A 24,693-nucleotide genomic window follows, 5' to 3' on the forward strand; every position below is an offset into this window, starting at 1 on the left:
CGCGCGATGGAAGCGAGTCCGTGCCCTGGAGGGGGAAGCCTGTGCAGCCCTTTCCCATGCTCTGAGCCGGCCCCCGCCCAGCGCCCACGGGCAGCACCTCGGAACGCGTAGAGAGAACCGTTCTTCAGGTCCGTGAACGCATCAAAGGGCTTCCCGCTGCACAGCTCCTCCTCCTCCTCCTCCTCCTGCTGCACCTGCTCCAGCTCTTCCCGCCCAGTGGGCACCAGCAGGGGGGCACCACTGCCTGGCACCGTGACCGAATCCGCAGCGGCAGCAGTGACTGGGTCTGGAGATGTGGTTGGGGGGTCAGTCGCTGTGTCGAGGACCTCTGTGGTTTCACCCAGGGTAGCGCTGGTGCTGTAGTCCATGTAGTCGTCCTCGGGGAACGCAAACATGTCCCCGCGGGTCACTGCGCACAGGGCACGAGAGAGGCTCAGCACGACCCCGTCAGCAGCCGGGAGCCCAGAGGACGCTGCAGCCCTGACTCTGTGCTGGGGCTCTTACTGGCTGGGCCAGAGGTGATGTGCCGCCAGAAGAACGTTCCCATGCAGCATGGGAAGAAGGGTCCCTCCTGCACTCCTCATCCCCTGAATCAGTCTCTAGCCCCCCAGACTCCCTGCCCCTTGGAAATCACAAGGGCCCCTCAGTGAAGGGGGCTCAACATCAGCCTGCCTCCTAATGGAACATCCCGCTGACCAAAGCAGCTGCGGAAAGGGGCAATGCTGCCTGGGCACTGACCCGGGGCACATTGCCACGTGCAAATCTGGCTCTTTGTGCAGCCTGGCGCCCTTCCAGCTAGCAGCCAGCCAATGGGGCCTTGCTTGTGAGTGCTCCCTGGTGAGGGGAAAGGGCCCTGGGGGGCACCAGGGGGGGCAGGTACCTTTCAGCTTGCAGGTGCTGGCGTAGTCACTGCAGCAGCTCCCATAGTACATGCAGAGGGCATCACACTGGCACTTCCTCTGGGCATTGAAACCATCCTCGCAGTGGCCCACACAAGACTCTGAAACAGCCAGCTGGGAAGTAACCACAGCACCCCCGCCCTGGCCCAGGGAATGAGCCACGGCCCCTGGGGTGGCCAGCAGCTCCCCACACCAGCCACACTGCTAGCGATGACGGGCAGCTGCATTTCTGTAGCAGATTTCACCCCTCCCTGCTGCACCTCTCCCTCCCCCCAGGACTTGCTGAAGTTGAGGGTGTCTGGCTGCTCGCCCCCCTGCTGTGGGGTGTATGATGTGTGACTAATGCTGCAATACAGGAGACTCATACAGGCGATCTGCCTGTGGGGAGAGGTCAGCAGTGTCTGGCTGATCCTTTAAAGATCCTGTCCACAGAACAGGCTGCCTGGCAGCCCCGGCCAGAAGCCCAGCAGGCTCCTGGGGAATTTGGCTGCTGCTTTCTCCTGGGCTCCTTGGCCAGTTGGAGGCCTCAATAGCCCTAGGACTCAGTAGCCCAACAGACCCATTTGCTCTCTCCCAAAAGCTAGCTGCAAGCAGGAGCTAGGGAACACTTTGAATTGGACTGTCCAGCAGGGAGCCCAGCCAAGGGAGAGCAGAGACTTACCTTCAACTGCAGAAGCCCCGCAGAGCAAACCCAGCATCAGAGCTGGGACCAGCAGCCTCATGGCGCGTGGCTTGTCTGACTGCTCCAACTGCTGCTGGAGCTGGGCTGCAGCCTCCTGTCCCAGGAACTCACTGTTTGCTTAGCCTGCCCCTCTCCAGGGAGAAAACAAACAGTCAGAAGGTCAAAAAAGCACAAGAGCAAGAGGTGACTGATGCCCCCTGGCCTCTCCCCAGCAGGCCTGGAAGGGGTCTGAAGGCTTTTGCACAGTACCTGCTGGGACCCTGCTCGGGGGGCTGACTCTCTATCGCAGGGCTAAACAAAACCCGTGCACACCAAGCTGAAGGCAGTGCCAATCTTGCTAGCTAGAGCCAGGTTTGAAACCCACTGGCTGGCGTGGGCTGGGGAGTCTTTTCCCAACACCTCGGCAGCCCCACAATAAGGAGCTGGCTAGCGGGCAGGAGATGAGAGGCCTTTTCAGACAATCATAGTTTAAGGCCAGAAAGGACCACCAGACCATCACTGGGGCACCAGCTCCACCCAGCACCGCATCCTAAACCCAACAACCGAGACCAAGTCCAGCCTACAGGAGATGGGAGTTAAAACACTGTTCGAGGGGCCAGTCAATGTTACCAACTCACCAGTCACGCATGTGCCTGGCAATATCAAAACCCAGCTCCTGTGGTGAAGGTTACGGGAGAATCTCAGCTTCTGTTTTATAGCCAGTAACTTTCTAGCCCTCACTTTTGCAGAAAAAAGTTTGAAAATCATAGACTCATAGGACTGGAAGGGACCTCGAGAGGTCATCCAGTCCAAACCCCTGTATTCATGGCAGGACTAAGTATTATCTAGACCATCCCTGCCCCGTGTTTGTCTAACCTGCTCTTAAAAATCTCCAATGATGGAGATTCCACAACCTCCCTGGGCAGTTTATTCCAATGCGTAACCACCCTAACTATTAAGAAGTTTTTCCTAATGTCCAACCTAAATCTCCCTTGCTACAATTTAAGCCCATTGCTTCTTGTCCTATCCTCAGAGGTTAAGAAAATTTTTTTTTCTCCCTCCTCCTTGTAACAACCTTTTACATACTTGAAAACTGTTCTCATGTCCCCTCTCAGTCTTCTCTTCTCCAGACTAAACAAACCCATTTTTTTCAATCTTCCCTCATAGGTCATGTTTCTAGACCTTTAATCATTTTTGTCGCTCTTCTCAGGATTCTCTCCAAATTGTCTACATCTTTCCTGCAATGTGGCACCCAGAACTAGACACAATACTCCAGTTGAGGCCTAATCAGCGCAGAGTGGAACGGAAGAATTACTTCTCGTGCCTTGCTTTCAGCACTCCTGCTAATACATCCCAGAATGATGTTCACTTTTTTGCAACTGGGTTACACTGTTGACTCATATTTAGCTTGTGGTTCACTATGACCCCCCAGATCCCTTTCTGCAGTACTCCATCCTAGGCAGTCATTTCCCATTTTGTATGTGTGCAACTGATTGTTCCTTCCTAAGTGGAGTACTTTGCATTTGTCCTTATTGAATTTCATCCTCTTTATTGCAGACCATTTCTCCAGTTTGTCCAGATCATTTTGAATTTTAATCCTATCCTCCAAAGCACTTGCAACCCCTCCCAGCTCGGCTTTGTCCACAAACTGTACTCTCTATGCCATTATCTAAATCATTGATGAAGATATTGAACAGAACTGGACCCAGAACCAGTCCCTGTGGGACCCCACTCATTATGCCCTTCCAGCATGACTGTGAACCACTGATAACTACTCTCTGGGAACAATTTTCCAACCAGTTATGCACCCACCTTATAGTAGCTCCATCTAGGTTGTATTTCCTTAGTTTGTTTATGAGAAGGTCATGCAAGACAGCTTTCTCTGACAGGGTAACAAGCCTTGTGGATAGCGGGGAAGTGGTAGACGTGGTATATCTTGACTTTAGTAAAACTTTTGATACTATCAGGTTGGTTTGATGTGATTTGTTTTTGACAACTCCATGCTGACTGTTACTTATCACCTTATTATCTTCTAGATGTTTGCAAATTGATTGCCTAATTATTTGTTCCATTATTATTCTGGGTACAGAAGTTAAGCTGACTGGTCTGTAATTCCCTGGGTTGTTCTTATTTCCCTTTTTATAGATGGGCACTATATTTGCCCTTTTCCAGTCTTCTGGAATCTCTCCTGTCTTCCATAACTTTTCAAAGATACTTGCTAATGGCTCAGATATCTCCTCAGTCAAATCCCTGAGTATTCTAGGATGCATTTCATCAGGCCCTGGTGATTTGAATACTTCTAACTTGTCTAAGTAATTTTTAACTTGTTCTTCCCCTATTTTAGCCTCTTCTGGTCCTAGTGTCCCCCAAAGGCTCAGAGAGCAAATGACCAGAATCCAGCATTTGGGATTTTTGAGCCAGTCTCATGATTTTTTGGGTCTGGCTCACGATTTGTGACCACCTGGGGCTGGCGATGTTGACACGAGCCCCCAAGACATGCAGGGATGGCTGCACTTTAGGGTCTGAGTGAAGCTATTTCCCTGTGTATCAGCAGCTGCAGGGCCAGTGACCAAACCACCTGGCACTCCAGAGCGGCGAGGGGCTGAAGCCAGGGGCCAGTGAGCAGCCTGGTTGCATCATGCAGAGTCTGGGGTCTTTGCTCACTTTCTCTGTGCTCTCCAGTTCATTGGGTACACAAAGCTCTGTGTATTCTGCTCCCAGAATTCTCATTTCGTCAGAGCCTCTCGTTACCAATTAACATAAATTTGGCTCTTCCTCCTGGCTCCTGATAACACCTAGCCATCAGGGGGCAAGGAGCAAGGCTCCCAGATCCACATGGGCTCAGCCTGTACACGCTGCCAAGGCCCAGCCGGAGCACGGGGCAGCCTCCCATTGCAAAGCCGGGCCCAGCTGCTCTGCCCCATGTGGGGCATCTCACATCGCTATAGCAGAGAGACACTGCACACTTTGGGCCAGAGTTGCTGGGATTGGAGAGACCGGGGACTGGTCTGTGTGTGCTGCTATCTGCCCTTGCAGGAGTCATGTTTGTTTGTCAGCCTTATCACCCCTTCTGTAGGCTGGGAGACAGAGACAAGGGGACCTGGGAGCTCTCAGATCTGCCCCACCCTCCTGTTCTGCACTAGGAATGCAGTCGGCAGGGACTGCTGAAGGCTTCTCCACCAGACGAATGGGGTCAGCAAGACCGTAGGGACAGGACAGTGGGAAAAGCAGCGAAAGTCAGGCCGGTACGGATAGGGTTTGCCAGTTATCTTTTAGTTCAGTGATAAAGGACTAATTATCTTCCGATACATTCACATGCACGCACAGACCAGCTAGCCACCCCCAGGGACACGCGCACAGACCAGCTAGCCACCCCCAGGGACACGCGCACTGACCAGCTAGCCACCCCCAGGGAGATTCACATGAGCTAGCCAGCACCTAGGGAGGCTCATTACAGTCCGTAGCCCCCTGTGCTCTGTGGACTCCTAGCTAAGATGACCTATTGCTAGCACTGGGTAGAAAACATGGGCCAGGAAACTCCCTACGGCTCTGCACTCAGCGTCTCCTGGAGGCCTGGGACATTCCGATCCCGCTGTTTACTGTCCCCTGCCACAAGATAACAGCCCTTTCCTGTGAGAGCCCCGGCTCTGTCCCTCCATGCAGGTGCAGGGAGGATCACCAGTGGCTGCTATGGCACCAAAATGTCAACTTGGATTTAAGTCTCAGGCTGAGATGGCTGCGGCTTGGCTGTGGTGCAAAGGGTTTTAACGGCTCTTTTCAGCACGGCCAGGCAACATCCAGTGTCTTTTGTCCTGTGTGTCTGTCTAGGCTAGGTGACAAAAGGAGGTACCAGGCCAAATCCTGCTTGCAGCTACCCTGGGGTAAATCTTGAGCCAATGGACTCACCCTGATTTACACCACTCTGAATGAGGACAGCTTGGCCTGGTAGCGAACGTGCACGCGGGGGCAGGGCCAGGCAGGCAGGACGACTCACCCACCTGTGCAGAGAAGGAACAGAGCAGCAATCAGCAACGCCGGGAGGCCTAGGGGCAGGGGCTGCTTCCTGGGGGCTCCGTGGGGACTGCGGAGGGGAGAGGGAAAGGCAAGTGTACTCTGCTGCCTCCTGCTCTGCCCAGGCCCCAGGCCAGCCAGGAGCAAGGGGCAGCCCCCCAGCCCCACGCCACCCTCCTGACTGCACAGGAAAGAGTCTATGGGGTGAGACCACGGACCAGCTGGGGGGGCTCAGGGCGGACCAGCTGCGGAGGCAGAGGGGGGCTCTGGGTGAGGAGGGCCTGACGGGAAGGCTGCCATCCCTGCTCAGGGGATAGCCAGAGCATCTCTGGTGGCCGCAGGAGGAGGGGATGCTGTTGTCATAGGGACAGATCCTCCTTGTCGGGGCGGGACCTGAGAGGGTGATGTGGCCCCCGGGGAGATGGGAGGATGCTGAGCAGGCAGTGCAGGGAGCAGCTGCGGTTCACTCACCTGGTCCTGCGAGCTCTGCATCCCGGCAGCGCGGCAACAGCATCCGGGTCTGGGAGGGGAGAACAAGCTGGCACACGTCAAGCACTGCAGCTGGTCCCCAGCCTGGCTCCACCCCTCCTCCTCCTGCCATTCCAGCCTCCTTCCCCCAGCTCCACCCGCTTTGTTCTCCATCCCTCCCGACTCCTCCATCTCCCTCTGCTGCAAGCAGCAACTTCTGCTCTCGCCCCTGCGAGGGCACCAGGCCGCAGAGCCGCTGGCCTGCCCAGGGTCCGTGCACAGCCCTTTGCAGCTGACTCTGTGCCCTCCAGGACGAGTGCCGGGCCAAGGCTCCCAGGCCCCAGCTGTGGAGGCTGAGCTGGGATGCTGCTCTAGGGGCTGCCCATGGTTCTCACCCTGCTCGTCTCCATCTATAAACTGTGCCGGTTTTTTGCCATGTCCAGTTTGGAGAGGCTGTCGGTGCCTGAGTACATGAGCCATGCATGCTTGTGGTCAGGGGTGGGAGCTGCCCACAACCATCGAGAAGTGTCCCCTGGCGTGAGCATGGATGTCCAGGTGGCTCTGGATCGGATCCTCCCTGACCTGCACCTGGCCATTTCCTCCCTGAAGCAGGCAACTGACCCCCAGGATCTCACGAAGGGGATTGCAGAGATCTTCCAGCTGGTGGAGGAAGCCTGGGTGATGCCCACCCTGGGGAGAGATGTGGCCAAAGCTCTGTGTGATGTGATTCGCCTGGAGGGGGGCCTGGACCTGCTGCTGAACCTGCTCCAGGCAACAGAGCTGGAAACCAAGTGCCAGGCAAGCAAACTCCTGGAGCAGATCCTGGTGGCAGAAAACAGGTGAGTCTGCAAAGGACACAGACCCAGGTGAGCCCTGCCCCCAGTGCCCCCTCCAGAGCCCTTCCCCCAGCACACATCCCGCAGAGACACATGCCTGATAACAGACCCACAGCCCAGCCCTCAGACATCCCCCACCCACTGCACACACAGAGGACAGAGGCCCCCAGCACATCCCAAAGAGACGCCCCCCTCCGGAGCAGGAACATCCTACACAGAGACCCACCAGCACAGACATCAGCCACCAAACACACACACTCCACAGACTCCCACCCCACAGTACAGAGACAGCCCACCACCCACAGAGACACTGTCTCCCTCACACACAGAGCACTGCCTCTGCTCGTACAGACACTGCTTCTGCACACAACCGAGGCAGACGCCCCCCTGGCCTGCCCCATCTGCCCAAGGTTCCCGCCACCCCTCCCTTCTGTTGTGGACAGCGATGCACTCCGGACTGCAGGCTCCCGTGGCAGGGCAGAGTCATTCACACAACCGGGTGACTCCAGCAGCATGTTCCGTTTGTGTGTCACACGTTTGGGGTCTTTGTCACACCAGGCGTCCCCTGTTCAGGCCTCGGCAGGTGAGGGGGACGTACCCTCTGGGAGCTGGCTCACTGCAGAGGCTGCCCAGCACGGCCAGTAGCTGAGGATGAACCATGGTCACGATGGTCATGCCTAGGGCCCCCACGTTGGCCCCACTGTCCTAGGTGCTGAGGAGACACGGCACTGAGAGGGATGGGCCAGCGTATTTGACAGAAGGCCCTAAAGGCTGGGGAGGTGGCAGCCATGAAAAAGGGGCTGAGGCAAAGTGCAAGGGACGCTGACACTTGCTAGCACACTCTGGCTCAAAACACGTCCCAGGCTCAGCTAACTGGGTCTTGCAGTTCTCAGCCCTCTTAGGAAGCAGGGAGACGAGGAGTTCTGCCCCTGACATCCACAGGGACCGGCTCAGGCACCTCTTGTATGGTCCAATGCACGTACTTGGGTTCGGTCTGACAGCTCCAGCCCTCCTGCTTGGATGAAATGAGACCTGCCCGCCGTGTTCAGTCACCCAGCTCTGCCTGCTCACTCATTTAGCTGAGCAGAGGTTTCTGCAGCATAGGAGGCAGGTTAGTGCCTGGATGAGTTTTCCAATCGTCCTCTCTCTTGCTGCAGCATTTGTATCTGCCTCTCCCTGGGCTGGGCTGTGAAATCATCTTCCACAGGGTGCATCTCATCTCAGCCAGTGACCTCAGCCTGCCAGTGGCTGTGCCATACACTGACAGCAGTGTCCCCTGCACCAGAGAGCTGCTCTCCTTGTCCCCAGGACACTGAGTGGCTGGGGCCGGGCAGCTGGTTCTAAGCCCTAACTCCCTGCGAGTTCAGAACGTTCTTCACCCAAGCCCTGGTGTCAGAGTGCTGCAGATGACGGGCCCACGGGCCGGCAGCTTCACCCGGACTCTAATGATTCCCTCCTGGCTGCTGCCATTGGCCTTTCTGCCCCATCTGTGAGCTAGGCTGCTGGTTTCTCTGATTCCCTCCCCACTATCCCCACATCCTTTCCCTGACCCCTGTGCTGGCTGCCCAGACTCCCAAGCCTGGTTCCTTGCTCCCAGATTGGACTGTATCTGGACAAGTAAACCTAGGGTCTTGGACTCTGCGGGGAGGAGTCCGAGGCAGAAAGTCTCTGCAATCTGACCTGAATTTCTTGTTTTAATAAAAACGAGGAGTCCTTGTGGCACCTTAGAGACTAACACATTTATTTGGGCATAAGCTTTCGTGGGCTAGAACCCACTTCATCAGATGCATGGAGTTTTAAATGTTTTAACATTTTCTGCAAACCTGACAATCACGTTGTCTAACCCATCAGTCCTACCAGCTGCCCAACATGGCAGCTCACTCCAGCTCGGACGTTTTCATCCACGATTCCCCTTCCTCTCCTGATCTCCAGCAGGTTTCTACCCAGCTGCCACTCTGCCTGAGCCATTCTGCTCTGCATGGACCCTGCTCCAGTATTCTTTGATCTGCTGCACCCTCACAACCCTGCCTGCCAGGGCTGCACTGTCTCCAGGCACCAGCCGGTAGTTGAGACTGACACTGCCTTGACTGTGCAGCTGAGGTCACACAGAGCTCCCACCAATGTGGGTCTGCATAGCTGGGTGTCCAAAGAGGCTGACCACGATGGTTAGGACTCGCTTTTCTGGGAGTAGATTCTAGGTACTGGGTAGAAGGATTCATGCTTAGAAAGTGAATGCACGAGGCACGTTCTTTGCAAACGCATCTGAGTGTGTGTAGTGGGACTTGCGGCTGTCGGGGAAGAGCTATAACGTACATATTCAGTGCAGGAGCCATTTCTGAGAACAAGGTCTCCTCTGCAAACGCGGCTTGGTGCATGTACGGATCAGCACATGCTGCAGCTGGCCCCGCTGTGGAGTCTGGGGCTCACCCAAATTTACAGCCTATTCTGGCCCCTCCACTGAGCCCAGTGGTAACAGCAGGACCCAGAGAGGCAAAGAGGTTAATTAGGAGAATGCATTAGGATGTCATTAACATGGGAGGAAACATCAGCTCAGAGAGTTTGAATTCAGCCCCTTGGTTTCTGGCAAGAGGGAGTGGCCGTTTGGCCCTGCTGTCTGACTCATACAGAACCACACGTCCTGCATCTGGGCAGGGAGACGAGTCTGTTCACTCTGTTCCCAGCCAGCCCTCTTGCTGCAGCCTAGTGGGCTGTGCTCTGCCCCTATCAGATGCAGGCTTGGAGTGTGATTGCGCCCCAGAACCTCATGGGGGTGACACCAAGGTACCCCTCCTCCCAGCGTTCCCAGGCTGAAACCCGGGGATGCTCAGAGGGCACTGTGGTCACCCAGGGATGAGCCGCAGCACTTCAAACTGAACTAAGGTTCTCAGCCTGCTTCCTGCCATGGCCATGCAAGCTGCCAGTCACAGCAGCTCCTACCCAGAATCCTTTGCAACTGTTCCCATGCTGCAACAAGCTCAGGATGACAGTGCCCTGCCCTAGCCAGAGATTCAGAGAATCCCCACGCACCTAGTGAGCCTGGAGACTGCGTGGAGGGGCCTGGACTCTGGATCCCAGTGCCAGGCTGAGTCTGCTATCTGAGTTGATTGCTGTCAAATTGAGCCCAAGGTCACTGTGAGCAGCACAGAGAACAGGAGTTCCCAGAAACACCCATCTCACCTGCACTGATGGGAGACAGGGGCTGCCTGGGTTGCATTCCTTTAATGTAGCAGGCAGAGTTGCTATCTGCCTGCAGGGACTTTGCTGACCCTCCAGCCCACCCCTCTGTGGAGTCCAAGGGCCAGAAACACAGTGCTGTTCTTCCCAGCCACTGGCCGGAGATGTGATAAGTACCGACTGCTCCAGTGCCCCCAGCCGGTGCTTGTACTGGACCTGCAATCCGCATTAGCCTATTGACGGCATGGTGCAGAGTGTGCGGCCCACCACACACCCCACACACTCTGTCACAACCTGGCCAGACGCCAGTCTGCTGGGAGGGGACCTCATCACTTGTATGGGAGCTGCACCGAGCCCTGGCACTATGTTTCTAGGGCTCACTCCCAGCTTCCGGTCTCTTGTCCAAGTCCTTCCTTAGGATGAGGGACCCCATAGTCCTGCTGCCCCAGACCCTGGAACGAGCCACCCTGGTTACTTACACATGCTCTCCCAGCGCGCTGGGCTCCTGGTTCAACCCCTTTGGGGACAATGGGACAAGGATGCAACGAGTTTCCTAACCACATCGACTTTACTCCAAGAGCACTAGAGAGCTACAGATCTTTGCAAATAACCAAAATCCTGACCCTCCATTTCCTCCCCACCAATCTGATCTCTCACCTCCTGGGAGACCAAGGACTGGTCAGCGTTTCTGGCTGGGGAGAGTCCCTCCTGCCTGACCCCTGCCAGCCAGTGCCTCTAGAATGTCATGGTGCTTGGCTCCCCCTCCACAGCAATGCCTCCCACCTTAAATACAGTCTCTGTCTGTGTTTGCCATGTGGCCGGACTGAGAAAGTCCATCTCCTTTCCCCAGCCAGACATCTGCACAGATAATTCACTCTTCCTTGGGCCAGCCATCAGTTGTGATGGCCCCAGATTGCTTGTCATGACTTCTCAGTTGCAGTCATTCAGCTCTGCATCCAAGACTTTCCTGGGCTGGGCACCTGGTTGGACTGCAGCCTAACAGACCATGTTCTCATGGGCACGACCAGAACAGGGGGCAGGACAAGGACAAAGAGTCACAAAACACAGTGTGCACACAATTTGCTAGAACAGATGCCCCCACCCCCATCACATGCTACACAGATCCTGGGTAGACATCAGGAGTGAGTCATGGGCACGAGCTGTGGGCCCCAGCAGGACATGCCCCAAGTAACCTATCCCTAGTCAGGGTGCTGGGAAGCCAGGAGGCTCTGTGATGTGGCAAGAAAGCCCCTGGACAAGCATAGGAGACCTGGCTGGGGAGCAAGTGTCACTAACAGAGGCTGCTCCCAGCTTTCATCTTGCGAAAGCCCCCCATGGGCTCAGAGGCAGGTGAGAAGGGAAACAAGAAGCACAGTCAGGAAATGTGCCTGCAAAGCATGAACTTGAGAGCCTTTGAAGAAGGGCCTGCCTCGCAGTACCACAACGGCCTGGAGCAGAGAGCCAAACCCCAGCAAACCTGGTGCTCTGGGGAGCTGGGATGGGGCTAACAGACAGAGAGGGCTTTGCTGAGGGTTGTAACCACCTGTGCCAGTCAAACAGACAGAACCAGCTGAAGAACATGAGCTGGAACACAAGAAGTGTAACCGCGTCAGTAGGCACCAGGGAAGCGTGTCCTTACACATTCCTGCTCGCAGTGCAGACCGAGATCACTGGGGACAGCGAATCATGGCCAATCCAGCTAACATGCCAGGGGAAGGGAGTGTGGGACTCTGCTCAGGTGTGTGTTTATGTGTCTTTCTCCCGTTAACTACGGGGTGAATCCAGACCACTTCCAGAGCATTAACAGAGCAGGACACAATGGGCCCTTCTGGGTTCTGAGGACCCATGAAGGGGGTTTGAATCTGCTGAGCAGGGAGGTGGCTGGTGGGAGCTTTGATGAGAAGATGGGGACAAGCCTCATGGGGGGAGGGGAGTCAGGTGAGGTGTAAACTCAGGAAATTCACTGCTGCTGATGTGATGGTCTGGGTTGGGGGAGGAGATCCCTTGGGAGATGGGTCTCTGGGCCATGCTTCCTCAGGGGGATCTGGGCGCTCTCTGGATCCAAGAAGATTTGTAAGGCTCTTCAGGCACGAGAACAAAGCAGTTCTTTAGTACCAGCTCTGTACGTATCTAGCCACACTATGGAGGGGCAGGGATCCTGGCAGCCAGTCGACATGAGAGACAGCATCCTGCCATCTGTGCCACCGGGAGGCATTCCACTGTCCGCAGAAACCTCTGTCCCTCCTGGGGCAAATACCAGTCTCTCAGTGCCATGTAAACGCTGATGGGTTCAGTCTCTGGTGATCCTGGCACTGCCATTCTCTTTGCTTTCACCCCTGCTTCTCTTTCTCCCAGGGACCGGATTGCCCGGATCGGGCTGGGGGTGATCCTGAATCTGACCAAAGAGCGAGACAGCCCCCAGGTTGCATGCAGCCTCTCGGGGATCCTGGAGCACATGTTCAAACACACTGAGGAGACCTGTTTCCAGCTCATTTCTGATGGAGGCCTGGACACCATCCTGTACTGGTGCCGCTGGACCGACCCCGTTGTGTTGCGCCACTGTGCTATGGCCCTGGCCAACTGTGCCATGTACGGCGGGCAAGCCAACCAGCGGCTGATGATCGAGAAGAACACAGCAGAGTGGCTCTTCCCACTGGTGTTTTCCAAAGATGATGAGCTGATCCGCCTGCATGCATGCCTGGCCATCACAGTGCTGGCCACCAACAAAGAGATCGAGAAAGAGGTGGAGCGGTCGGGGACCCTGGCGCTGGTGGAGCCCTTCATCGCCTCTCTGGACCCGGAGCAGTTTGCATGCGACTTGCTGGACAGCAGTGACAACAGTCAGGGAAGGACAGCGAAGGACCTACAGCACCTGGTGCCCTTGCTGGACAGCTCGCGGCTGGAGGCGCAGTGCATCGCTCTCTTCTACCTGTGCATAGAGGCGGCCATCAAAGCCAGGCAGAAGAAAACCAAGGTAAGACTGGGTTTGGGCGGGGGGGGGGGGGGCAGGATTACCTGAGACAAGTAGATGGAGGAGGAGGAGGAGCACTGGGGTTGCATCCAAGCAGCCCTGCAGCCTCTGGGAAATGGGGCATTGCTTGCTCCCCCTGTGTGCTCACAGTTCTGCCTATTAGGGTGCTGTTGTAGTTCTGAAATGCCCACGTGCCAGGACTGCGTAGCATGACCCAGCGGGAAGGCACTAGGGGAAACAAGGATGTGATGACTCCTGCTCCTCTGTGCCCAGATTTTCAGTGAAATAGGGGCTGCCCAGAGCCTGAAGAGGATAGTGTGTTACTCCACCAACACCACGGCCTCATCGCTGGCCAAGAAGGCTCTGCGCATGATGGGCGAGGAGGTGCCTCGACGGATCCTGCCCACCGTCTCCAGCTGGAAACCCATCGAGGTGCAGACATGGCTGCAACAGACTGGATTCAACAAATACTGCCAGAGCTTCCTGGTAGGGCCGTGCTTATGGGGAAAGGGGCAGTGGAAAGGCCCTTTGCTGGGAACACACAAAGAACCCACTGTAACGGGTTTGGTCACAGACACCCTCTTGGGACTGTCACCTGATGTGCTGAAATGACCTCTGAGCCTGTTTTCCCTGATGGCTTGGGATTCCAGAACTCCACCTTGTTAAGCCAGACACGCCAGCCTGCTGCAACACAGACCCAGGTCTGGTCCACTCCCCCACAGCTGCAGGCTTTAACCAGAACTGCTCAGCAGGTCACCTCTCTCCAGCACCCAGCTCCCAATGGGATCCAAACCCCAAATAAATTTGTTTTACTCTGTATAAAGCTTATACAGGGTAAACTCATAAATTGTCCGCCCCCTTTAACACTGATAGAGAGATATGCACAGCTGTTTGCTCCCCCAGGTATTAAGCACTTACTCCGGGTTTACTAATAAACAAAAGTGATTTAATTAAGTATAAAAAGTAGGATATAAGTGGTTTCAAGAATTAACAGACAGAACAAATTAAATGACCAAACAGAATAAAACAAAACACGCAAGTCTAAGCCTAATACATTAAGAAACCGAATACAGGTAAATCTCACCCTCAGAGATGTTCCAATAAGCTTCCTTCCCAGACTAGACTTCTTCTTAGTCTGGGCCCAATCCTTTTCCCTGGTACACTCCTTGTTCCAGCTCGGGTGGTAGCCAGGGTTTTTCTCATGACTGCAGCCCCCTTTGTTCTGTTCCACATCCTTTTATAGCTTTAGTACAGGGCGGGAATCTTTTGTCTCTGGGTCCCCACCCCTCCTTACAAATGGAGAAGCATCAGGTTTAAGATGGATTCCAGTACCAGGTGACACGGTGACATGTCCTGGGAGTCCCCAAGTCTCCATTCTTCCTGACCTGACTCACAGAAACACAGGAAGGCTTACAAGTAAACAGAGCCATTTACAACCAATTGTTCTAGTTAATGGAAGCCATCAAGATCCTAAGCCACCATCAATGGCCCACACTTTGCATAATTACAACAGGACCTTAGAGTAATACTTCATATTTCTAGCTTTAGATACAGGAATGATACATTCATACAAATAGGATGACCAAACTTAGTAGATTATAAGCTTTGTATTGATACCGTACAAGAGATGTTTTGCATAAAGCATATTCCAGTTACACTATAGTCACACTCATAAGCATATTTCCAAAAAAAGCATATGGAGTGCAACATCACACCCACCCTGTAACCGTTTCTAATAAGGAACCCTATAGATACACCATCACCCAGAGCAATGGCCACTGCCACACCAGGGCAACATCTCCACCAGGCACCTTCAGCCTTGAGGAGACCTGGATGGGACTAGGCCAGTGTCTTGTCTCACCAGTGCTGCAAGCCCCAGAGCAGGAGGCCAGCCCTCCATGCACACGCACTGCCGTCCCCGGGGAAAATCCCTGCCTGAACACAGCTGGGGCAACAGGCCACCATGAGTCACCTCTCACCCAGAGCCAGAGCATGTTGGAATTGCGGGAGCGGGAGTCTGGAGGGAGAGGCGGTTGACGAGAAGTCCCATCTCTGGATGGCAAAGAGAATGGCTTAGGGCACTGGAGCTTCCCCATGAGCCCCCATGTGGGCTGCCACCATACACTGCATGACCATCTCATCCATGTCCCCGGCTGAGCCTCCTCCCTGGCTCAGGGTTCCATGTGCATTGTACAGCAGGCCTTGGTGGACAGCTCTGACATCTCCTCTCTTGGCAGGAGCATGAGGTAGATGGGGACTTGCTGCTGCGACTGACGGAGACAGATCTGCGGGAAGATCTGGGGATGGCCTCTAGCATCATCCGGAAGAGGTAGGACCCTTGTGTCCCAGAGGCATCACTGAAAAGACAAGTGGGAGAGTCCAGGTCAAAGACCTTCGCCTCTCCCCTTCTTTCCCTGCTGTGACAGAAGCATTAGAGGCAGCTGCCTCTGACCTCACACTGGGAGAGGCCTGGGCTCTTGGGGCCTGTGCCCCCCTGTGACTTCATCCTGCTGCCGGGGAAGTTCTCACAGGGTGGCCAATGCCACAGGGAGTGGCTGGATGGGATGGGGAGGGGCTCTCCTCAGCACAGGAACTGGGATGGGGCCCTGTGTGCTACTCAGAAAGCTGAAGACTTACCCTGGGTTCTGCTTCCCTGGCTGCAGGTCCTGCCCCATCACGTCTCAATGCAGAGATCTTCCACTAATCAATCAACTGTCTGTCTGTCCATCTCTCTCATGCACCCTTCACCACAGCATCTGGGAGCTCTTCTCTTCCCGAGTCCCTGCCTTACCCCGAGCCCCATCAAATCCCCTTGTGCTTACATCCGTTGACTTGCCAGGTTTTTCCGGGAGCTGACAGAGCTGAAGACATATGCAAATTACTCCACCTGCGATCGCAGTAACCTGGCTGACTGGCTGGGCAGCATTGACCCCAAGTTCCGCCAGTACACGTACAACCTGGTGACTTGTGGCATCGACCGCAACTTCCTGCACCGTGTGACGGAGGAGCAGCTGCAGGAGGACTGCTGCATCGATGTGGGCTTCCACCGCGTGCGCATTCTCTCTGCCGCCAGGGGTAAGGCCCTGCTCCCTTCTCAGCACGGAGGCCCTGGGGGCCAGTCTGGTCACTGGACCCAGCCAGGGCTGGTCAGATCACTGCGTCGTGGTCCGGATGCGACTAGTCTGGCTGCCGGGTGACCGTTCAGAGATCACCATTAACTCTTCGCTGCTATCCTCTCTCATATCTAGAAATGCTTCACTCTCCTCTGCCGTGCAGTGGCTGCAAATCCACCTCCGAGGGGCCCGACGTGTTTATCAGCTACCGACGGAGCACTGGCTCCCAGCTGGCCAGGTGAGTGCCGAGGGGTCGCCCCACTCAGACCCACTCCAGGGGAAGGCGCAATGGCCCCTGTTCTGCGTCATGGTGCTGATGACTTAGGAATGACCCGGGATCTCTCTGCAGACAGAGAGGGACAGCGGTGCAGGCTGCAGCCCCACTGGGCAGAGCAGCATCTGGAGGGGATAGTGCCTGAAGGCTCAGTGAGGGCAGAGCAGACTGGAAGGGGAATTCAGCCCCCAAACCCCTTCCTGCTTCCCTGCTGGAGCTGACTTGCTCTGTCCTCATTCTACACCCCTGGTGGCCCAGTAAGAGGCAGGGCTTAAAGCCTCCCTCCCTGTTAGTTCTGTGACAGCCCAGGTGCCTTGAGCCCGCGCAGGCCTGAGCCAGCAGCTACCGTCTCGAGGGCTGCAGTTGGCTCAGAGGAGCAGAGAACAGGCTTCCACAATCTCATGGTGCCCCCAGATGAGATGATAAGGATAGGGCGTGAACTGCAGGTGCCCAAGGAGGTGCCCTGATGGTGCTGTGCCTCTCTTGCTCCCAGCCTGCTGAAGGTCCATCTGCAGCTGCATGGGTTCAGTGTGTTCATAGATGTGGAGAAGCTGGAGGCGGGGAAGTTTGAGGACAAGCTGATCCAGAGTGTGATGAGCGCTCGCAACTTCGTGCTGGTTCTCTCTCCAAACACGCTGGATAAGTGCATGGGGGACCCTGACCGCAAGGACTGGGTGCACAAGGTGAGAACTCCTGGGCAGGAGCTCAGAGGGACTTGGTGGCACTGCAGGAGCGGGAGGGGCTAGAAATGGCTCTGGCTGCCATGCAGGAGCCATGGGCTAAGCTCTGGGCTTTCCCCGCAGGAGATCGTGACGGCCCTGAGCTGCGGGAAGAACATCATCCCAGTGGCTGACCATTTTGAGTGGCCTGATCCACAGGATCTTCCTGAGGACATGAGGGCTGTCCTGAAATTTAACGGCATCAAGTAAGTAGGGTGGGGCCCTGTCCCAGCCATGCTCTTGCAGTGGCTGCTGACTTGTGTGGAGTGCGGACAGCACGATGCAATCTCGAGGCGGAGGGCGGGTGAGAGAACAGACGCAGGCTGCTGAACGTCACAAGTTCAGGGCAGGGGGTTCTGTCCTCTCTGCAGCTGGGACTCATCTCATCTGGGAGGTGGAATTTTCTTCTCCTGATCTCCCTTGAAATAATTCTCCTCCCTCCTTGGCATTTTGGCTCTTCAGCTACCTGCAGGCAGATCTCGTGTCTCCTGTTGTCCTTCAGGAAAGCAGGGCAGACTGAGCTCCTTCCACCCCTCCTCCTGACCCAATCGCTCCAGCTCCTTCATTGCTTCTGCAGTTCTTCTCTGAGCTCTGCTAGCCACTAGTGGAGGATCCCAGACGCGGTCCCCAACACCCATGGCTCCGCGGCCCTTTGAATGGCATCCCAGGAGGGGCGGTGGTCCCTACCGTGCCCGTGGCCCAGGCTTGCCAGGGTTGAGAGGCACCTCGCTACCACGGGGCCATAGCATGAGGGAGCCTTTTCTGTGCCACTGGGGTTCAGCTCCCTGCCTCTGCTAGCCACAGGCAACCCAAGCCCTGCCTCTCAGCCCACGTGGGCTCTACTGGCCCTCATGCAGGTGAGCGATAGGACATTCCAACCCCCTGCAGTGTCCAGCCCCCATGCACTGGCCACTCAGGATGTCCCCAAAGGACCAGTACCCCCAGCTTCCTAGTGACCTGAGACCTAGCTCTGCGTCACACACAGCACTCAGGTGCTTCCTGAGAAAGCAAGTGTATGTAGCAGAGAACAGAGACTCATAGGGCAGCCAAGTGTATGTAGCAGAGAACAGAGATCCATAGGACAGCCAAGAGAAATACTGGAAACACGTAAAATCAACTCCTCACAGGCCTGAGCTCCACTAACAAGTCGCCCTGGTCTGATGAGCTGCTGCTCACACCCTGCGCTTTTTCCCTGGGATGGCCAAGACCCTGCGCCTGCTGGCTGCTCCCCTCCCCCAGGATGTCTGTCTGCACCCCCAGATATATCATCTCTCCCCTTTGCTCTTCGCCTGAAAACAGACCACTGGTTACCTCCTCCTGAAGTCCCACAAGCTCCCCCTTACGCTGCCAGACCCTGTCACAGAGTCCCTGGGCGATGCTCTGGACCTGCTCCCTACAAAGCCAGGCAGGACTCTGGGGAAGTCTCCTTTCTGTGAGCAGCCTGTCTGCAGGACACACAGCTCACACTGCTTCCACCTTCCTGGGTCTGACCTCGGAGCATTCAGCATCCTCTGCCCCTCCGTGCGCTTCCCACAGCGAGTCCACCCAGGCGAGGTCCTGCACCCCAACTCCGCAGTCAGACGTGACTCTCAGCCAGCCAGTAAAACAGAAGGTTTATTAGACGACAGGAACATGGTCTAAAATAGAGCTTGTAGGTACAGAGAACAGGACCCCTCAGCAGGGTCCATTTTGGGGGGCAGTGAGCCTGACAACACCGTCTGCCCTTCACTCCATGTCCCCAGCCAGCCCCAAACTGACTCCCCCTCCAGCCCCTCCTCCTCTGGGCTTTCTCCCTTTCCGGGGCCAGGAGGTCACCGGATTCCTTTGTTCTCCAACCCTTTAGCTCTCACCTGGCAGGGGGAAGGGCCAGGCCATCAGTGGCAAGGAAACAGGGTGTTGGCCATTCTCTGTATCCAGACCCCTGCACACACCTGCCCTCTAGGGCTCTGCAATGATCATACACCCTTATCCCACCACCTAGATACTTAAGAACTGCATAGGGGAAACTGAGGCACCCCCACACTATTCAGAGGAAACATTAAGAACAGTTCCGCTTCGTCACAGACCCCCATTGTGAGCCACACAACACACAATGGCCAATGAAGGAGATAAGTGATGGGAACCTGACTTAGGGACGCTGCCTGTGGCTGACCTGCCTTTAGCTACAATGCCTGAGGAACACTCTTTCCAGTGTAGACAGACACATGCCTCCTTTCACAGCACCTGCACATACCATTAGCAAGGTGATGATGTGACACCGGGTTCCAGCAGAACCTGCACGTGACGCACTAGTGAGCTAGAATGTAAACACCAGATCCAGGGTTTCCTGTAACCTGCATGCCCCCTGCCAGTTGGCATTGAGGCCCTTCAGTCACAGTGGCATCCGGGGGGTCCGACAGTGCCCGTGGCCCAGGCACACTGAACAGCATCCCAGTGGACCAGAGGATGGGGTCTGACAGTGCCCGTGGCCTGGTCACACTGAACAGCATCCGGAAAGGGTGGGGGTGTCTGACGGTGCCAATGGCCCAGGCACACTGAACAGCATCTGGGGGGAGGGAGGGGAAAGTCGGTCTCACAGTGCCCGTGGCCCGGCACATCGAGCTCACCTGCAGACTTTTGAGTCCATCGAGCAGGGTGTGATTGTCCATTTTCTCCCCTGGATGCAGATGGTCCCATGAGTACCAGGAGGCCACAATTGAGAAGATTATCCGCTTCCTCCAGGGCCGCTCATCCCGAGATTCTTCAGCTGGCTCAGAGAACAGCCTGGAGTGTGCAGCCCCTCTCGGGCAGACCTACAGCCAGGCAGCACCGCCCCATATCCTCTAGGGGAGTATTGTTCAACCAGGGACCAGCTTGCTGCTTTCCTAATCTGCATCAGGGAGATCTCAAGGCATGGCGCCGGTCCTCGGCCCAGCGGTTGAGAAACACGGTGCTGTGGAATTCCCAGAAGAGCTCTCCCCAAGTGGGGTTAAATCCTTCCTGTTAGAGCTTCCTGCTTCCAGGGCTGTCCCCTGGGCCCATCCCCGAGGGACCTGGCCCACTTCCCTGGCTCAGTCAGTGCAAAAGGAACGGCCCTTGACTGGGGCAGCAGCCAAATATAAACGATCTAATTACCCTCCCATCCTAGAATTCAGCCCCAGCACCGAAAGGGAAGTTCTCCCCTTGAGAGCAATGACCGCTTCCTATCTGCCTCCTACAGCCCATCCCAATGCTCTGGGGCAGGGAGACAGCTGTTCCCCTTCTCTCCCCAGTGACCTGTCTGTGACTTTTACTAAAAACACCCATGAGCTGTGTATTCACAAGGGGCAGCAGCTCAGGGATGAGTGGCATCACAAAGTGCCAATGGGCAAGAGAAGCCAAATGAAAGCAAAGCCCTGGAGCAATCCCCTTGTTTTATGTCAGGTCCTTACAACCTGTCTGGGTGGAGACCTCCCCTCCCAGCATCCCAAACAGCAGCTCCCTCTCCCTCCTCCTGGCCTCTCACCACGTAGTGCCCATCACCATCAGGCTTGGGGAGCCTTCTGCTTCTAGCTCAGGTAGAAATCTTTCCTGGAGGCCTTCACAAAGTTCATCTTGTTTTTATCACCTGACTTCTCAGTTCTTGCCCCTCGGGCGCCATAGTAAAGGTGCTGTCAGGCCCATGCGTGCAGGGCAGTGGAACGTGCTGCTGGGTGGGGCGAGGAAGGACGTTAGCTGCTGTATTGTACCTGTGGGATCATTATACACCGGCAAGGCACTGGGCTGTGGCTGTGCTTTATTCCTGCCGTCTCTGGTCTTCATTCTAGATTTGTCATGGCACCTGCTCCTTTCAGAGGGAGTTTGCTGACGTGTAGCCCAGTGGGTCTGAGTGAGCTTCCCTCTGAGCTCAGGGCTGTGCCTAGGCTGTGTTGGCTCCAGCATTAAGTGACAGGTCATTTCCTCACCTCTCCCCCTGCCCCCCGAGCCAGATCCTTTGCACATTCAAAATCAGCCAGCAGCTACTCAGTCTAAAGGGTACTGGGGATGGGGGCAGAGGCCATTGCCAAGGCAGATGGGTGTTTCCTGGGGATGGGCTGACAGCAAGACCTTGCAAGATGTGGGGCCAGGCACAGTTGGGCCCTGTTCCCGGGGGGGTGGAGGGAAGTGGGCTCAGCAGCCTGTACTGCAGCCGGAGCTCAAACATGGGGCTTGTTTGCTTTACTTTGCCCTTTTCTGTGGCATCTGTGGGTGCACGGAGAAGCTTGATGGTCTCAGCTTGCTGTGCGGCGGCATGTACCTCACCCTGCACCTCTGCACACACAGTTTGGGTTCTATCCCACCCTCCACCTCTCAGAGCCTCTGATCTTTGGCTGCTCTGGAAGCTGCTCTTAACAGGCCCCTTTCTGACGCAGGAACTGGCCATGGGGTTTTCTTGGAGGAGATTTCATCTTCTCCAAAGGGGTCCCCACGCTGCAGGCTGAAGCTGGCTACTTAGGGCCACACCAAGCACAGCCCTGCCCTAGGAAAAGGAAGGTCATTGACCTATTGAGCAGTGACAGCATGTCCCCACTGCACACCCAGTGAGACAGGCTTCCAGCTCCAGCTGACACATAATGTGACTGGATGGGCCAACAGAGGGCACTCCTCAGGTACCACATCCCTTCTCACGCCCATGGTCCGTGCTCCTCACTGCAGCTCTCCTGCCTGTTCTGTCCTGCTTCCATTCACAGGGCAGCCCCCACAGAGCGCAACGCAAGGTTTCAAGCCGGTGTGGAGCGTCAGGCCCACTGCAGTGTAAACACTCGGGTGCCTCTGCACAGCACTGTGTGTACAGGAGCTGCAGGCAGCCAGAAGGGCTGGAGCCTCCCACCCCAGTGCTGAACGGGTTGCTTAGTCCCAGCAATTACATCCACCGAGCCCCCTCTGCCCACAAGCCGGTAGGCTCCAGCCACACGAGACGCGTCCAAAGAAAACGGGATGCAGTGAAGGAACATTTACAAAGTATTCATTATTCATGAGTGGAGATGGTGGGCTCCTGAATTATGAATTGCTTTCAATTAGAGGCATTGGGTTTGAGCGCGTGACGCCACGGGCCCGCAGCGGGCGGGGAGGCACAGCAATGCATCTGCAGCTGATGTGATCCGAGACAGCCATAGGCACAGGGACATGGCTTGCCTAGGCTCTGCTCCCTCCAGCCTGCACCTTCTCTGCCACCCAGGCCTAGGGGGCAGGGATGAGCCCAGCTCATGTCACTTTGGGACTGGTCTGAAGATTCCAACCCCAGCAGAACTGCAGGCCCGACTCAGGCCATCTGATACCGAGAGTCTCCTCGCGTGGTGAATGAAGGGGCAGAGCCTGTTGTATGCTGCACTGACCCAGAGGCACCTGAATGGATTTTAGGGCAAGAGGACACTATTGTTCATCAGGGCCAGACAAACTTGTCCTTTGGGAAGGCACAAACCATCAGGCCGCAGGAAACTCCAGCTCGTACAGGATGCTACAGTTCGTCTCCTCAGCACCACAGGCTACTGTGAGCCCATGTGGCCTGTCCTCCACCCTTTACACTGGTTTCCCATAGCCAAGAGAGTCAAGGACAAGGACCTGTACAGGTCTAAGGCATGGGGTGAGGGCCATGGCCAACAACTCCACCTCTCAGGCAGTGAAACTTCCTACCATGAGGATAAAGCTGGTCTGTGTGGGAGACAGAGCTTGCTGGGGGGCTGGTCTGAGACTGTGCACAAACTCCCCTGGGAGCTAAGCCCAAACTCCCACTCCCAGCACCAGAGCCACTGCTCCGACCTGCCTTCTCAAACACAAAGAGCAGCATGGACATAGTGAGGGGGGAACCTACCAAAACATTCCACTGCCCACATCTTCTCTCCTGGAAAGAGGATGAGAGACAACTGCTAGCCATGTTGCTTAATGCATGAGTAGAAGGCGCTCAGGTACTGGGGTGCTGAGGGCAATACAAGAACCTGTATAATATAATATAGAAACAGCCTCCATTTTACCCAGGGCCTGGATGTCCCGGGCAGGGTTTGGGATTAATGTGAGCATGGAGCTCATTGAATTCTAAGGACAACCATACCTGCTGCTCATAGCCACACCATGGTAGGTCGTGCATTGGCCCCAGGCTTGAGGATCTGTGAGGAGAGCCTAGAAAAACTTGTTTAAGCAAAGCACTGTTATTCTTCCATAAACCCTATTGGAGTCTTCCTTTACACACAGTGGGTGACTGACACGCAAGGCCAGCACGGTGGGACCAATGAAATCGAACTGTGCAGACACTGCCAGCTGGTGACACTGGCCAGGAGAACAGACCTGCAGCCCAGTGGGATCAGCTAGCGTTTAGTGGCCTGGTGCTGCACTGAGGAATTCAGATACAAATTGATCCACAACCCTGAACTCCTGGCATGCCCTGTTTGTGGGGAAAGTCAGTGTTAGCCCGAAGCTCAGAGTTGGCCAGGCAGCCCCCACATTGAGCTTTGTATTGACATCGCTCAGCACTCTTACAATGGGCCCACTGTGATCAGATCAGGCTCCTAAGGCAGCCGATAACCATTCTCCCCTCACACACCTTCCCACTGCGCGTACCATCTCGCCCCACTCCCCACTTGAGCAGGGGCTAAACAAGAGCTTGTGCTGGTTTGGCAAATGCTGCATATTATATTTACAGGCAGTAACAGAATCAGAGCTGCTGTGAGCATCACTCCAGTGCCCAGGAAAAGGTTAACCCAGTATGTAGTTGCTGCTAGCAAGTCTCAGGGGATTATCTCTAATCTTTATGGCTCCAGGCTCTTTGATAAGCTCATTCTCCACCTGGCATCAGATTATTTGCTGCTGCTTTTTACTCCAAAGTCTTCAACCCAGAGAGAGAAAAGCAGGAGAATAATGGAGAGAGATAAGCAGGGAAGGAAGTCTGGACAAACTGCAGAGAGTCCACAGGACACCACCACAAATGATAAAAGGTTTAGAAAACCTGACGTATGAGGAAACATTTAAAAAATGTTTAGTCTTGAGAAAAGAAGACAGTCTTCTGTGTTAAAGGTTGTAATAAAGAGGATGTGTTAAGGGCTGTGATAGAGGATGGTGGTCAGTTGTTCTCCGGGTCCCCGAAGGTAGGACAAGAAGTAATGAGCTTAATCCGCAGGAAGGGAGATTTAGGTTAGATATTAGGAAAATCTTTCCAACTGTAAGGATAGTTTAAGTATTGGAATGTGTTACCACTGTAGGATCCCCATCTGTGGAAGTTTTTAGAAACAGACAGCTATCAGGCATGGTCAAGGTTTACTTGGTCCTGCCTCAGCAGAGGGGGCCGAGCTAGAAGACAACCGCTCAAGGTCCCTTCCATTTTTATGATTCTATAGAACAGCTCTGCTGCCAAGGCCAGCCTTTATGGGCCATGAGAGGAACCAGGGACTTGCTATTCTGGGAATGAGCAATCTTGTCATGAATCCGATTACAAAACAGCACAGGGACTATCTCAGCACCTTGCATAAGGGGTTTGTTATCAGCAGTGCCACTTAATTACTGTACAGATCATCACAGGTTTCAGAGTAACAGCCGTGTTAGTCTGTATTCGCAAAAAGAAAGGAGGACTTGTGGCACC

At 55.3% G+C, this 24,693-nt stretch overlaps 3 protein-coding genes across 6 annotated transcripts in view; 2 read left to right on the forward strand and 1 right to left on the reverse strand.

The window, feature by feature from the left end:
• Window positions 1–3,526, forward strand: part of KIF12 (kinesin family member 12) — an 18,122-nt gene extending 14,596 nt beyond the window's left edge. For 2 of the 4 annotated variants that reach the window (XM_073315332.2, XM_078849219.1), the window contains one exon: window positions 2,771–3,525. In XM_073315332.2, the coding sequence (XP_073171433.2) occupies window positions 2,771–2,822 (52 nt within the window). In that variant the 3' untranslated portion in view covers window positions 2,823–3,525. Of the gene's footprint in view, window positions 1–2,770 lie in introns of all 4 variants that reach the window. The other 2 variants (XM_073315331.2, XM_078849218.1) reach the window with 1 other exon arrangement.
• Window positions 1–6,937, reverse strand: part of VTN (vitronectin) — an 8,067-nt gene extending 1,130 nt beyond the window's left edge. The window contains exons 1-4 of the mRNA XM_073315345.2: window positions 6,043–6,937; window positions 1,561–5,558; window positions 881–1,000; window positions 98–409 (exon numbers count right to left, since the gene is read on the reverse strand). Of these exons, the coding sequence (XP_073171446.1) occupies window positions 98–409; window positions 881–1,000; window positions 1,561–1,621 (493 nt within the window). The 5' untranslated portion in view covers window positions 1,622–5,558; window positions 6,043–6,937. The remainder of the gene's footprint in view (window positions 1–97; window positions 410–880; window positions 1,001–1,560; window positions 5,559–6,042) is intronic.
• Window positions 5,629–20,883, forward strand: SARM1 (sterile alpha and TIR motif containing 1). Its single transcript, XM_073315341.2, has 9 exons — window positions 5,629–6,878; window positions 12,405–13,023; window positions 13,294–13,506; window positions 15,258–15,349; window positions 15,860–16,095; window positions 16,269–16,371; window positions 16,901–17,090; window positions 17,211–17,332; window positions 19,793–20,883. Exons 1-9 carry the CDS (start codon window positions 6,424–6,426, stop codon window positions 19,950–19,952), a joined length of 2,190 nt encoding a protein of 729 aa, XP_073171442.1. The 5' UTR covers window positions 5,629–6,423; the 3' UTR covers window positions 19,953–20,883.
• Window positions 20,884–24,693: the final 3,810 nt, after the last annotated feature.

The sequence above is a fragment of the Lepidochelys kempii genome, chromosome 17 (genome assembly GCF_965140285.1).
Source record: "Lepidochelys kempii isolate rLepKem1 chromosome 17, rLepKem1.hap1, whole genome shotgun sequence".
Lineage (NCBI taxonomy): Eukaryota > Metazoa > Chordata > Testudines > Cheloniidae > Lepidochelys > Lepidochelys kempii.